We start from the raw sequence: 15653 nt of genomic DNA, 5'->3' as shown, positions 1-15653 counted from the left end.
CAGGCAGAGAAGAAACCTCTAGCTTACTGCTTAGGAAATAAACACTTGGCAATATAATTCTGCCTGATGTGGGAAAGGAGACAGGTACTCTATTAATTCCATCCGTCCGTCCTCCCTGGAATCCATCATATCCAGCCTCTGTAAGTCCCAAGCCTGTTGGAATTTTTGGATCATATCAATTTTCTTCTTGTCTATACTCCCTCTGTGTGCTCATGATTTCAATCCATGATTGGCTGACTGTAAGGCAGAGACATTATGGTGAAATGGTAAGATGGAGCCAATGGTAGTTCACCGTGGTTAGGAAGCAGAGCAAGGAAAGAGTTTCAGACAGAATCATCTAGGGACCATACACATAGGACCCAAGATCATACCTGAAGCATGCTTTACTAATCTACCAGGCATTTCTTAACCCAATGAAGTCTATGTATTGGAATTAATGTTCACAATCCACCCTTCACCAAATGTACACCCAAATACATCTCCTCAACCATACTTTATGTCCAGATTAAGACAATATAAAGTTCATAATTCTGCCTGTCATAATACAGCTATCTTCTAAACAACTGGAAACACACTAATCCCTTTCCTAAAGTCTCAACAGTTCCAACATTTTTCAAAAATCAAAATCTAAGTAGCTTCTGAGATTCCAGGCAAAACCTTAGCTGTAAACTCTATAAAAATAAAAGATAAGTTACATAATCTTAACATACAATAGTGTAGGAAAGACATTCTAATTCCTATAGCGTGAAATAGAAAAAAAAAACTGACCAAAGTAAGACCAAAATCTAGCAGGGAATATGTTAAATCCTATAGTTCCATTTCTGGCATCTGGGTTCACATTTGGTTAAGATGTGAATTCAAAGGAGCTTGAGTGACCCTTTTGTCCTTGACAGCTACAGTCCATATGACCCCTCTCTTGGATGACTCCATTCATGACCTGCAGCTTCCCTCAGCAGACATTCTACATGTCCAGCATTCTGCAACTTCTGGAAATCTCCACTGCACCTTTGGCCTCATTCCCTCAGTGTCATGCATTGCCCTCTCCAAGGCTCCGTACCTGACCTTCTTTCGAAATCTAGAGCAGACTATTTAGAAATGACTGATTCAGAAAAGTGTCAGACTTCTCAATTTTAATGTTAATACTGGACAAACAAGCATAAAGCCAGAAGAAAGCCAGAAGTTAGTGGGTCTCATCTAGAGGAGTCATGAAAAGTGTCTGGATGATCATCAAATGCTGGTTTTGAGCTGCTAGTCCAGTTTTGGAGAGGGTGATGGAGAGCTCCAGAGAATCTCTGCAGGAGACTGGAGGAACTCTGCAGCATGCTCCCTGATGTGCTGGAGACTTAAAGGGAACAATTGCAACAAGGATGACAATGTAGTAAGAAAAGAAAACTAAGTGGAAAGTCTAAGAAGAACAAAAAAGCTGTACAAAAAAAAAAGGAAACCTGTAATGCCATAAAGATCAACCTATCAGAGCAGACACGGACTCATGAGATATATCAATACATACTAACTGAGTGTTGTTATTGAATTTCATTGTTTTAATGCAGTCTTTTATGTTGGTGTGACTAAAGAAATTATACAGGAAAACAGAGAGTGTTTGTGGAAGGGAGCTAAATCCTAGTCAATAACACTAGGTAGAACACTTCAGATAGTGTCTAAAGCTGATGAAGCAATGGCAGCATGTTATTTAGAAAAGTGGAGATAATTTCCAGAAGAGTAGAGTAAAGCAGTCAAAAGTCACGACCTCTGTGTACTGGGAGAGATAAAAATAAAAGATTATTGTTTTTCATAACTGGCTTTTTATAATATCATGGTTTAAGCCATGTGCTTAAAGTATATATTGGCCAACTTTGCTATCAGTGTAACAAAATATCTGACATACATGATTTAAACACTCATAGTTTTGGAGGGTTTAGTCCATGATTGGCTAAGTCTAGGGCAGAAACATCATGGTGGAAGGACCTAGTAGAGGAAAGCTGTTTATCTCATGGAAGTCAGAAAGGAGGAGGGGAAGAGGAAGACCCACAGAGAGATAAGAAGGGTGGAGCTAGGAACAAGAATATATACTTCTAAGTCACATACTCAGTGACTCAATTCCTCCAAAAGGGCCCCAACTCATAGTAGTTCATTCCGCTATCATCTCATCATTGGGTTAATTCACTGATGAGTATGGCACCCCGTGTTCCAATCATTTGCTAAAGCCCTACCTCTGAAACTTTTAGGAGCCATTTTAGATTCAAACCTTAACAAAGCATGTATGAAGTTATTTTTATAATAATTTATTATATAAATACAAAAGGTTATGTTAAAGTTGATTAGATTTTGAATTACAAAGAAAGAAATAATAAGCAGCTAAATAAGATGTTCTGAGGATAATTTAAAAATTTGAACATGGAATGTTTAAGAAAAAATTATTAAACTTTGAGGAACTCAGAGACCGTTCATCTTCCATGTGGTTCCTATATATTTTCCCCAATTTTGAAGATCATTTCCTGGATGCCATATCAAACAATGGAGTAAAAAAATATTTTTATTCAGCCCTACATAAGAAAGTGATTCCCTTAGGAACCAGGGATATAGCTCAGTGGCATGGTGCTTGCCTGGCAAGTGCAAGGTCTTCAATTCAATTCCAAAAAAATCATTACTCCTTATTAGATCAATAGTTTCTTCCTAAAAGTGAACATAGTATGAGTTCCTTCAGTAAACATTCAAAGATGATGTTCTCCTTTGCTTGATTCATTGTTAAATGTCCTGGAACATTGCATTTCAGATCCCACAGCACAGAAGAGAATCAATCGCCTTGGTGACTGCAGCACAGCTGTGAATGGCGGCTGTGCTCTTCCTCGAGGGTGGGAGTGCTCCCCCAGCAGGGATCCTTGCTCATCAGGGAGGGAGAAAAGCTGAGGTCAAGTGTCCTTCCAGTGAAGGATGATGAAAATGATGACCTGCCAGGGGATCATGAAATACAGAGCTGTGTCATTTGGCTAAATCCACCATGAGGGCTTTCTGCTCCCGTGGGGAGAATGCTTTCACTTCTGGAAGCCAGCTGTCTCCCATTGTTCCCCCTAGTAACATGCATTCTGGGCTTTTAAAGTGCTAGCATTTTTTTCTGTTCATTTTTTGTTGAATATCTCATTTTCTAGTGAAGTATGACAAACACGGGTACATGAATATAGCTACTCTGAGGGTTATTGTAAAAAAGAAAAAGCAGAAATTCTGAAAAGGAGAAAGCTCTTTTAATAACTGAGAGGAAAGGAGTGTAAATCAGAAATGGTCCCAACATCTCTCTTTTTGCTCAAGGCTAGCAAGTCTATTTTCTAAGATCATGTCATCTGTGATGCTCCCACCCTATCCCTTAGGACAGAGTTCAAGAAAAGTTCTGCTGAGTCTTGGGGTTGCTACAGTGCCTCTTAGTTAACGCTCCTTGATTTTGTGGTCTGTTTTGGGGTACAGTTTGAGGTGTCATGAATATCACTGTTCTAATTTTTGAGAATAGCTTCAATAAGGTTATTCAGCATTTATGTCTGGTTAGCTTCTTCCAGACTATTTCCTTTTTGAAACAGAAGTGTTTCCTATTTAAAATTTGAGACATTTACTCAGTTAGGGTATCTACTTACTATAATGGTTTCTAAATTTATTAAGGAGAAATTTTCCATTGCCTTGAGCTGCATTGCCCTAGAGGTTAGAAATACTCTCTGTGAATCTCAAATTCAGAGAATTATTCTAAACAATTGTCATGTTGAAACATCCTCTTAATAGAATCTATTATTAGAGTTTTTCAAGATCCTTAGTGTTATGCCAGTTTGGATTTAGGGAGTAAAAATCAAGTACTACATGATGGAAAAGCACAGTGTTATTAAAAGTGTGATGTAAGAATTAACTGTCAGAAACACCAGTGTGCTGGGTAGTTGCCCATTCTAGGACATCACACCAAAATTACGATTCTTTGGGTAATGCTCTTGAGCCTATGCAGTTTTAATAAGCTCTTCCTATGATTCTTTTATGCACTAAAATTAGAGAATACTTGCAGTACTGAGTGATCTGATACCTCATTGCCTTGGTGGTTAGATTTTCAATTTCTAAAAACCAGGTTTCCTGAGTGTGGTCGCTCGCCTGTAATGTCAGCACTTAAGAGACTAAGGAAGGTGGATCACCAGGAGTTCGTCACCTTGAGCTACACAGTGAGTTCAAATACTGCCTAAACTACCTATGAAGACCCTGTCTCAAAAATAAAAATAATAAACAGAAGGAAGTTTAGTGACTTCAGTTACTGCCCTTCTGTCCATGACTTACCTTTCTTCTGGAAGAACAATAGGCATACCTCTTGGGAAGTGTAATACAATAATGCACTCAGTTCTAAGTATGCATTATCAAGTGAGAAACAAAAAGAATTAATTCAGAAGCAGCGTCTCTATCCTTACTGAGCGAAAGACTTTCATCTAGAACCTAAAACTGAGTATTTCAAGAAATAAACCATTGTGTTATCCATACTTCAAGATTAGGAAGTAATTTATTTAGTTACAGTTAAGATAGCATAAGTGTGAAAAATTCATCAAGAAACATTATGAGGGTTTAGGGATTGTTTGGAGTCAGCTCTGTATGGTGTCTCATTCAGTTTTTAATATAACTCCTCAGCAAGAAGTACATTGTCATCATCATTTTACAGATGAGGAAACAGGCTCAGAGAAGCTAAATTGCTTGTACAAAGGTACATTGTTTGTTTGTTAGTGCCAGAATTGAGTGTTGAATGCAGACTTTGCTCCAAAGTTTGGCTTTTTCTACTCTACAGAGACAAAATCTACTACAGATTCTGCTTCTGGTAGCAAGACAAGGCCACCCATGATTGACCTTGATACTTGCAAATTATGTTGACTGAAGATTTCAGCTTTAAATGCTCACTTAAAGAAATCCAAGTTTTTGAACTGTGTTTCTCTCTGACAAGTGTCCTAAAACCAACCTTCCAGTCTGAGAAATGCTTCTGGTGGTATAGATTTAATTAGAAGCATTGGCCCTGGTGTCCAGCTCCAAGAGAATCAAAAATGAAAAAAAAGCATCTGTGAATTCTCTCACTGTGTGCTCAATCTCTTCTGATTTCCCACTGTTTACTGTGCTAGCTTCCAACCCTGTATTCTAGCTTTAAAAACAACTCCCTTCCCAGCCTCCCCACTATCAACTTCACTTCCTACTTCTGCTGAAGGATCAGTGCTTCAATCATCAGGCTGACAGACCAAATGTCACAGTCTGGGCTCCACCTTCTGGAAAAAAGATCACTCATTATCACGACCACCACATTCTGGCATCCTTCCCTTCTAGCCTTTGGGTAGCGCCTCTCTGCCTGTTGCAATAATGAACAACTTTCACCAGTGTGGCAAGTAGTAACTTCTAAAAATATATCTCTGAATTTTCATAGATGCCCTCAACTTCTACCCCAGGCATCTAAAGGAACAGTCCTTCAATTATCATAACAGCTAACAGCTAACAGTTATAAGGCACTTTCAATATGCTGACACATGTCTAAACATTTAATACACATGGCAACTTTAAATAAGTTCTTTAATAAGTTACTGTCACTACTCATGTTTAACAGATGAGAGAACTGAGACCTGGAGAAGTTAAATTCCTTGCAACTAAAACAAGCTCAGCAGTTGACTCAGTAAATACTCAATAAATACCGAGTATTTATTGAATACATATTCTATGCTGTAGTGTCTGCAAAACATTTTACATGCAATATCTCTGAGAGTTACAATCATGCAGGTCAATGTAGATTTGGACCCATTTTACAGATGAGAAAACTAGGGCACTGTGTGTTAAGCAATTTGGTGAAGATCACACAACTCATGCTGTATCTGTAAAATCCTGTCATAACTTTCTAATCTTATGCCTTTTGGGGACCTATTTTGTCCATTTTTCTTTAAATAATATATTTTTTTCCTACTACTTAGTCTCTGAACTCAGTGAAACTCCACTAGCCAGTAAGTGGGTGTACTCTCCTTCCCTACAGTAGGGTTATGGCATGCTCTTCTAAAGAACATCTGGAGGTGGGAGGCTATTCAGGTTGGTTTTCCAGGGCTGTCGAGGGCAGAACACTTTAGAAGTGCAGTCCAGCTTCCAGTTCTTTGTGATCACAACCCCAATTCCAGCTCCTGCTTGGGTTTTTATGTGCCTTTCCTCTGGCTTTGGAAAAGTGGCAGCCCCCTCACATAGCCTTTGTGTAAATTTTTTCCCAGCGATTTATTTTAATTTGGCAAATATTGAGTATTTAATCTTTCTTCAGCTCTCTGAAGTCTGTGAGGAGTACATTGACGTTCCCAATCTGGCTTCTGTATGCTTGTTCATAAAAGCAAATTATTATAGTAAAAAAAAAAGTCATGATTTGCCTTTTAGTGCAAGATTATTTTCTGGATAATGAGGATGCTTATGCCTAGTTGGTTGGCCAGTTTCTAGAAATAAGCAGTGCAATATGGTAACCACTAAATATCATGGCTATTTAAATGTAAGATACTAAAGTTAAATGATACTAAAGTTAAATTTTCATTTAAAATTTGTCAGTTCTCTGTCATATTAGTCACATCTCTTGCACAACAACTCATCACCTTTCTCCAGGGTGAGTCACATAGGGCTGGCAGCCACTGAATTGGATTGTATGGATAACAGCTTCATTACAGTGATTTCTATAAACAACACTGGTTTGGGACAGAAGGACCAGGTATTCAGTATTCCTTGACACTTGCCTGGCAGCTGGTAACTACCAGATGGAGGCACTAAAAAACGCCTTTTTGACGCAAGCCCATATCTCTTCAAGTTACATGAATCATTAGGGTTGTCAAGATTATGAGAAGTATCTTCAGAGTCATGGTTTTACCAGTCATTGTGCTTTTTGTCTCCATGGAGGGCAGTCAGGATGCTCTTTGGCATTATGGCAGAGGATTAGTGTGCTAGGGGAGTCTTCTCAAGGACGTCATCCTTACTTCTCCTTTATGACAAGGTTTCTATAATCCCTTGACTATTTATTTTTCTTACTGATTTATGGCCCTGGCTAGCAATTAATTAGAAAAATTTTATTGTATCTAGCAAACAATCAACAAGAAAATTTATCATTCTGGGAGCCTCTGGTGGCTTTAGGACTGAACCAAGTGCTTTGCAGACAGTAGAAACTCAGTTTTTCCTTTGGTCTCTAAAGGCAGCCATTTTCCTTGACCTCTATATGAAAACAGCACCATGATCCACAGCTCCAACAGAAGTGCTACTGCTGTGGGTGCTCTGTGCAGTGGAGGTGAGATCTGCAGCTCTGGACTCTAGGCCCAGTGCTTTCAGAGGCTCTGGACTGGTCTCTTGGGCTGAGGCAGCATCATGTAAATCCTAGGGCTTGCTAATGCTTCTCCTTCAGTTTAAAGAACATCAGGCTTGTCTTCCTAGCTAGGTTCCTAACTTTGAATACAGGGACCATTATTCTTTGCAGAGTTCTTAGCACAAGTTGGTCATACAAAAATGCAGATCGATACTCCAGAAAAAAAGGAGGACTTGGAGGTATTCATTTATCCTCTTTTTTATCTATGTAATAGGAGGAGGTAACTTTTTCAGTACTTTATGCATTACAGTGAGTATCTTGGACAATTTATTTTATCCAAAACCATTTTCTTTTGTTCTTCCTTTCAGAATATGTTGGTCATATTGTTCCTATCGAGAATAAAAAGTTCATTAAGTTTTGACAGTGCTCTTAAGGTGCACAACTTCAGAAGGTGCCATTCAAATTTCTTTTACAACATCATGGATTCTTACCTATCAGGCTTCTAGGCTTTACTGTGGTACTCTTGAGAGCATGGGATTGGGGACTCTTCAAGGTTTCTAGTCTCTGGGACTCTAAAACATCCTATTCACTACTTCATTTTATGATGGAACAACCAAGTTCCACCTGGATCCCAAAGTGTTGTTGCTGTCTGAAGGGTACTGTCACATTCATCCAGATGACTAATACTTGTAAGAACACTGAGGGGAGGAAGGAAAGATTGTGGGCAACTATTCTCAGTCTGAGATTGTCTTAAGGAGTCTGTGGTTGTCTTTCTTAAGAGAGAGATTCAGTGTCAACAGATTCAAAGCAATGCACTTAGACCCCTTGTCTCATTCCCACCACCTGAGCTTCCCATTTTCTGACTCAGAAAATTTGATGTCTGATTTAATAAGCCTTGGGAAGTCTTTTTGCCTTCATAAAATCTTCTCCATTAGCCAGTCCTATGCACTTGAACCAGGAGAACCCTCCTTTTGTGTCAAATAATGCATCATGTAAAGAGTAAGGATAGATTTAAAACTAATTCATTGGTGTTAGAACTCAGATATCGCTACCCTTGGAGAATGTTATTGACTGCAAGGGGAAAAGAGAGTCTCTTAGTTGCTGGTAATGTTTAATTTCTCCCTTTGGGTGGTCCCTTCATGAAATATGTATGGCTATTTAAAGTTAAGATTTGTGGATACTTGGGGGGAAGAAGCTTAGATAACAAGAGATAAAAGGGAGAGTTTGTTCTTTTCTGAGTGTTACAGCTTGTATCTAGATGTCCCCACAAAGTCTCATGCAATCATAGATGGGGAAGTTTTGAAGGTGGCTTGATTAGGGTATGTGAATGTGGATTAAGGGTCTGATACTGGGATTAGAAGTCTAAATAATAGAAACTCCATGTTGGGTGTGAGTGGCCCGTGTCCTGGTTGAAATTTAAAGGGACAGAAAGAAAGCAAGGTTGCTGCTGCTTGCTGCTTTCTACCTTCTTCCTGACACACCATGGACGGTTTCTCCACTGCAATGCTTTTCTGACATGTTACCCTGCCTTGGAGACAGCTGAAAATGGACTAAATTATCTACAAACTGAGACAAACATTTTCTCTCTTAACTTGCAAGTGTCGGATATTTTGTCTCAGCAAAAAGAAAAGTAACTAAGTTGTTGGATTCCAGCTCATTCTACCAAAGTTCTTTTGAATAAAGAGAATAAGTCCTTAGTGAATTGATGCTTTTCCTCAATCTCATTCCCATTTTCATCTAAAAGTATAAAAGAAAAAAGAGAAGTGAGCAGGTTCCAGGGAAGACTGGGACAGAGAGGGCCTCTTTTGGTTCAAGCCAGAGATGGTGCCAGAAAAAGGTGATTTTGTGAGGCGGCTCATTTCAGGAATTGTGGATCCAGCAAAAAAGCAAACTATGTGATTCCTTCCAATGTGACCTGATTCTTGTTAGCTGATAAGACCCTGGATACCAGATATCTTAGTTACTTTTCTCATTGTTGAGACAATGAGACCTGACATCCAAAGTTAAGGGAAGAAAAGTTTATTTAGTTCACATTTTGTAGAGATTTCAGTCCACAGTTGACTGGCTCCAACATAGAGTGGAACATGGCAGAAGGCAACCATTCATGGTGGTAGAAGACAGCAAAAGCAAGCAAGTAAGAGAAGGAAAGATAAGCATCTTCTGTCCCTTCTATAGTATCCAGTCTTCTGGGATTAGGGGGGTGCCTGTCCAATCAGTGGACTGATTCAACAGTCACCCACCCTTAATTCCAGCACCCTTGATACCACCATTGCACCACAAATAAGTCACACACTCTAAATGCCTCTGAAAAAAATCCCTGGGATGCATGAGGCTTTCAAGGGACATCCAGATACACAAAGCTGTGTTTTTTATTTGGAAAAGAGATGTGAAGAGCTTGACTGAGAATCTCCCACCTCATACTCTCCACAACCAAAGATGTTTCTTCACTCACTCACTCTTCTGCCTTTTTTCTTGTTCATGACACTCAGGATCCTGGGGTCACCAGTCCCACGTGTGTGTGTGTGTGTGTGTGTGTGTGTGTGTGTGTGTGTGCTATCTCGTGTTTCCCCTCAGCTGGCAAATCCTCAGGTTATCTATGTCTCTACCAAGCTTCTGAGAAATCCTGAGGCTGAAGAGGTTGTCCCCATGTTCCTCTGGCAAGGATTACCATGTGGAGGAGTACAAATGGATGGAAATCTTTTGGGAAAAGATTTGGCTCTCAGGGACTGTCATTCATGTTGTCCATCAAATAATTTCCATGTTCAGCCGTGGAGTCCTGCTTGTTTATTTTGCACCAGTTGGGTCCAAAATTTGAGCCTGATGATCTCAATAAATCCTTCCTTTGGTGTTTTTTGTTTTTCTCCTTCAAGAACATCAGTGTTGAGTTGATAGTGCACAATGGGCCCCCCAGCCCAGCTGTTTCTAATGAATCCTGGATATCTGCTTTGTTTCCATAGAACAAATGAGCCTCATTACTGACAGGCCCACATTCTCCTGATGCCTGGGCTCTGATTCAGAGTAGTGATGGAACCAAATCTGAGCACGGCATGGAGTCTGCTTTTACTTGTTATAACTGAAATTATTTCATATCACTCTCTGAGCCTTGACAATTCTTCCTGTCTCAAGGGTTCTGCTCAGAGAAAGATTCTGAGAAAAAACTCATGTCTCCTAGAAATATCAGCATGCAAAAAAATTTAAAGTTAGATCGACAACTATTGGCGTTGCTGAGGTATCACCCTGTGCATCTGTAAAATATGGCACATTCTCAAGCTCCACCTTATTTTATTCTACCAGCCCTTTTATAAATGAGAACTCTGGTTCATGAAGTTTCTGTAACCTGTTCAAGGTTACACAGCTAGTCCTGTGATTCTCAGTGAAGTGCTTTCTAACTCCATTATCCCTGTTATTAAAGGTATTGAGGTTAATAATCAAAATAAGAAGCCAACTGTGAGATTTATATGAATGTCTTGTTACACTGAGGTGAATGTTTTGGAAAGACATTCAAGGCAAGGGCTGCTCAATAAGAGGGACTTCCTGTTTCAGGAATCTCCTCTTGATGCCTGCCTGTGGGAATGGCTCAGTGGATTTTTAGATTCACCTGCAGAGTTGAGCAGTCCTGGGTCATTAAGGAGTGGAGAGCGGAGCTTGAATTTGAGTGCCTTTTACACTTTCCCTGAAGTTTCTATTTTCCAGGTTGGTTTCTGTGAGGGTGACATTCACTGAACTGCTATCTTGAGTCAAAAGTTGTACCCCTAATACACAAAATTCAGGGGTTTGGAAAGTGTGTAATAACGAAGTTAAAACTATGATTCAGGCCCTTTACTAAGAGTGTTACATGAATTAACTCATTTACTCTCCAAAGAAACTTTGAGTTTTCCCCATTTTTTCAGCTGAGAAATCTGAAATTGAGCAAGTCATTTATTCAAGGTCACAAAGTTGAGTAAGTGAGGAACCCAGTCTAATTTGAACCTAGTTTCATTCCATAGTCTGAGCTTCTGATTACTTCAATGTAGCACCTCGAGGAGGTCATGTAGAACGAGCCCTTTGTTCCATGGACATGGAATTATGGTCCTGTGTTCTAAGATCCTCTTAAGAGGTTGGTATAGGACTTTTCTAAGCACTTTTAATGGACTCTAAGAAATTTTCCTTAAGAGACAAGAGAATTGTGCACTTCTGGATTTGAGTTATGCACTGACCAGCATTCTTATCATACTGCTGATTCCCAGATCTGTGAAATGGGAATTGACAGAGGACTTTGCATTGTAGGTGCCTGAAACTCAGTCTCAGATCACACTTAACATTATGGGTTTTTTTTGTTTTCCTGAGTAAAGAGTAGCGTTACACTCTTCCAATCAAGCAATTGACCACATACGATAATGTTCTAACAGTTATTAAGGAAATGTGGGTCTACTTATCACCTCCTATAACTAGGCAAGTGGCAGCTCTAATTCTTAATCTGAAATCCATAGCTATCCAGCAATGAAGTTAAGGAGGATTCTTGAACCTGAAAAACTATGTAAAATTATGTAAAAATAGTTATACAAAATTACAATTTGGAACCATGTATACATGTGTACATTTTTCATTAAAACCTCAGAGGGATCCAAATATTTAACAGTCATTATCTACATTTAATCAAATTATTTGTGTATCTTTTCTAAGAGTAAACATGACAGACTCTGAAAGCAATGGTTTTAGGATGGGCAGAAATTATAAAGATCCACATGATATTTCACTTCCCTAACATCTTTTATATAGAATTTATTCAAATAAACCTTCTTGAATATATTTACAGACTGGATTTTTCCATCTACCACATGGAGACTTTTTCATTGAGCCTGTTAAAAAGCATCCACTGGATAAGGGAGGATCCCACCCACACATCATTTACAAGAACCAGAAGCAGAGAGTTACAGAGACGAAGGAGCCAACCTGCGGATTAAAGGGTACTGTGACTTAAAGATCTTACAAGTGAAGGAGTTTCCTCTTTTGATTGTTTTATTAAAACATGTCTTCTTATTCAGGGCTGTAATTTCCACTGTATTCTGTTGCTGGAAAGTATGAGCCTAGTGTAAATTGTTTCACTTTTCAACGCTCAAATTTTTTTTGTTTGAGAAGGAAGAAAAGCCTCTCCTACATCCTTTCACATTAGATAAGGGCACTGGTATGATAATCCTGACAGTATACTGGTTTTAAAAAATACAAATTATCTAGGTCTATACTCAAGAAAAACCATTTAAATAAGACATATTTTCAATATTAGCAGTATCATAATACATATTGTATAATATTACCAGAGACTTTATCACATCTGTATAGGGAAGGCAGACAAAAATTTTTAATGATGCTGATAATGTCATGTGAAGAGTAACAGAAACCCGTCAAAGCATGATGAGGTGATGAATGCAGCCAAGTGAATTTTGACCACAGTGGTGGGTGGACATTCATGAGCTGTGTTCAAGGCTTGTCCTCATCCCTTGGCCCTGACCTGAGTGACTCTTCTTTCCCTTGTGTGAGTTAAGGTAGTTTTCACAGATAAAGTGATCAAGGTTATTGCCTGATCATCCAGTTTCTTTTTAATGTCTGGGAAATGATAAACTATGCATTTAAAAGCCTATGAAAATTGGGACATTCCCTTAAAAAACATACATTTTCTCTCTCCAGAAAAAAAAAAGCTAGAATGACAGCTAACAAAACAAATAAATAAGCATCATTTGCTATGTTAAGGATTTAGAACATGGACCTCAAAAGGAAAATAGGCAGATGATGGCGTTAGGGAAGGGAGACCCTGGTAAAGGCTGGGGAGACTAGGAAGTGGAGCGTTGCAAATAGAATGGAAAGAAAATGGATAATGAACTGCTTTGCCGACTTCACCCAGTCTCTGCTTGATGGCAGCTTTCCTGCAAGTTTCTTCTACAATCTTGGCAGTGTGTGTAGCAATAAGAAGCCTTTCAATCTGTGTTTCCTGTGAACAAACTCAGATAGCTGCTTTAATTGTTTACCTTTAGTGCATAATTGCAATTTGGTCTTAAATTAGATAATTTACTATCTAAATCTTCTAACAAGTATTGAAAGAAGAGACAAATCATCCAGTTTATTTGCTTACTGAAGATACCACTCCAGATAACTTAGTCTAATGTAAATCTTTAGGACTCTCTGCTTGTCATTAACTGACTCTCCTAGGTAATTGCCCAATTTTTGTTAAATCTTGGGTGATAGAGAACATGTTGTGTGTGTGTGTGTGTGTGTGTGATTTGATATGTTTTAGATTGAGTCTTAGGTCTAAGTTTCCAGTTTGGCTGAGTTAGTAAAGCATTGAATATGTTTGGCTGAACAATTGTTTCTATAGATGTAATTGTGCTATAAAGTGAGTTAAGATAATGTCTCATCTACCCATATTAAACATCTGTCTCCCCATTGAGATAAATTGATTAAAAATTAATTAAGAATTACCGATATTCAGTCATGAGGGGAAGGATGAATGAATAGAAAAACAGAAGCTCAATTTGCAAATATCACAGTTCCTATTAGGTCACCTACAATATAATTATAATATCTGCAATACCATTTCATATTGTGTCTCCAGGCCAACCTTGAGACTTTGCACATCAACAAAACATTATCTAATCTTATCTTAGAATTATGTGAATTTCTTTCCTTGTGAATTTCTCTATACATTTTCTGAAAGACACTATCTTCTACTTCCTTAGTGTTAGGTTTTTCAGTGCGATTAAGAGATAAACAGAGGGAGCTAAAGAGACCGTTATTGGAGGCATGGGAGGGTTGCAGATAAGTGCAACTTCCCTCTGATCCAGACAAAGTGGTTGAGGTTTTATTAGATTGCATTGGGGTGACATTTGAGGAGGTGGGCAAGGTGAGTATTGGCATGCACGTGTGGTGAAGGGAAGAGGAAGTTTGTTTAGGGTGAGGGGGAAAGAAAGAGGACATGGATAAGCTGTTATCTTTGGCTCCTTTGCCAGGCTGGGCCTCTGCTGTGATGACCTGGTGAATTTTATATGAGCAGGAACCCGTCATTTAGAACCTCAGAATGTCAACCTTGATTCACTGTGTCAGAAGACCCTATGAAGGTGGCGAGCGCAGATTCCTTCTACTAAAGAAAGAGTTGTGGATCTGAGAATAATTTTGAAGTGCATCAAGCTAATCAGTAACAATATAGCAAGTCATAATTCTATTATACCATGGTACTTGAATATAAATTTTGTTTCATCAGCTACTGTCAAAGAATAGGGACTCCCTCCTCCAACAATGTGTAACACACTGTATTATTAGGTGCAGTGTAGAAACCGAGTAAATCAGTAAAATGAAATGGACAGAGTGCTTCACAGCCAAAAAGGCAAAGACAAAGTATATTGGCTTCTACCCTGTTACATTGATAGAAAGATAAAAGAAATAAATCCTTTCTTATTTTAGTTTTTTGTTTTAAAAACAAAAAAGATAAAAATGATAAAGAATTTTTTAAGAAGATAAGAAATTAACACTAGTTAATATATGGTGTCATTTATATGTATCAAGAAAGTATCAGTTGTTTGTAACCTTCACTCTTCCTAACACAATAATGTTTAAATCATAGCAAAAGATTACAAATGTCTAGTGTGTTCATAAATATTCTTAAACTATGTGTGACATGTAGAGTTATAAAATCTTGGTAAAATGAAATATACTTGATATTGCTGAACCACGTAATTGCAGTATTTTTGTACCTTGCTGCCTTGCAGAGATGATTGGAATAATTCATGGTAATTGTGTCACTGGCCATCATTAAGGTACTGTATGTTCAGGCCAGTTGATGCTGCAAGACTGAAATTACTGTGATTATAGAAAAAGGATCACCTTTACTATGTGGAAGCATTCTGCCTCTGTAATGTACACAGACAGTAAATGTATCAATTACTTTCCCCTAAAATCTGTCCCCTCACTTATTTTTATTTCCTACATAGAAAGATATGAGGAATTTCACAAATGTCAGCGTCAGTATGGTTGTTTATTTTTGCAAGACTGTAATGTGATGCAATTTTGCTTTTAATTTGATATTTTCTTAATATTTTAATTTTATTTTCTTTTTTGTGCTTTATATTTGCTGAACCCTAATGAAGTTTTTGTTTCCTCTCACATCAATTTTCTGGACTCTATGCTAAGTAGTCTGAAAGTACAGCTTACCTCAATTAAATCTAGAGCAGTTTTTAAACTTATTCGTCCAAGGTGTCAAACTCATTTTCTTTACGATTTTTGATGAGAGTGTGATCATGTTAGGACCTGAGTGGCTGTTAGATGGAGATGTATGGGGGGAACTTTGGTTCCAGAACACTAGGGAAGGAGTTCATACTAGTTAGACAGATTA

The 15653-nt window shown here is 38.4% G+C and overlaps 1 protein-coding gene across 1 annotated transcript in view; it reads left to right on the top strand.

The window, feature by feature from the left end:
- Positions 1–15653, top strand: part of Adamts12 (ADAM metallopeptidase with thrombospondin type 1 motif 12) — a 286768-nt gene that overhangs the window by 99577 nt on the left and 171538 nt on the right. Inside the window, exon 3 of the mRNA XM_003470179.4 lies at positions 12090–12240. Coding sequence (XP_003470227.1) covers positions 12090–12240 — 151 coding nt within the window. The remainder of the gene's footprint in view (positions 1–12089; positions 12241–15653) is intronic.

This window comes from Cavia porcellus, unplaced genomic scaffold (assembly GCF_034190915.1).
Source record: "Cavia porcellus strain 051 isolate PalLab524CR breed Dunkin Hartley unplaced genomic scaffold, mCavPor4.1 scaffold_11, whole genome shotgun sequence".
NCBI classification, from domain to species: Eukaryota; Metazoa; Chordata; class Mammalia; order Rodentia; family Caviidae; genus Cavia; species Cavia porcellus.
The sequence above is the reverse complement of the archived record's forward strand: the minus strand, read 5'-3'. Positions and strand labels throughout refer to the sequence as shown.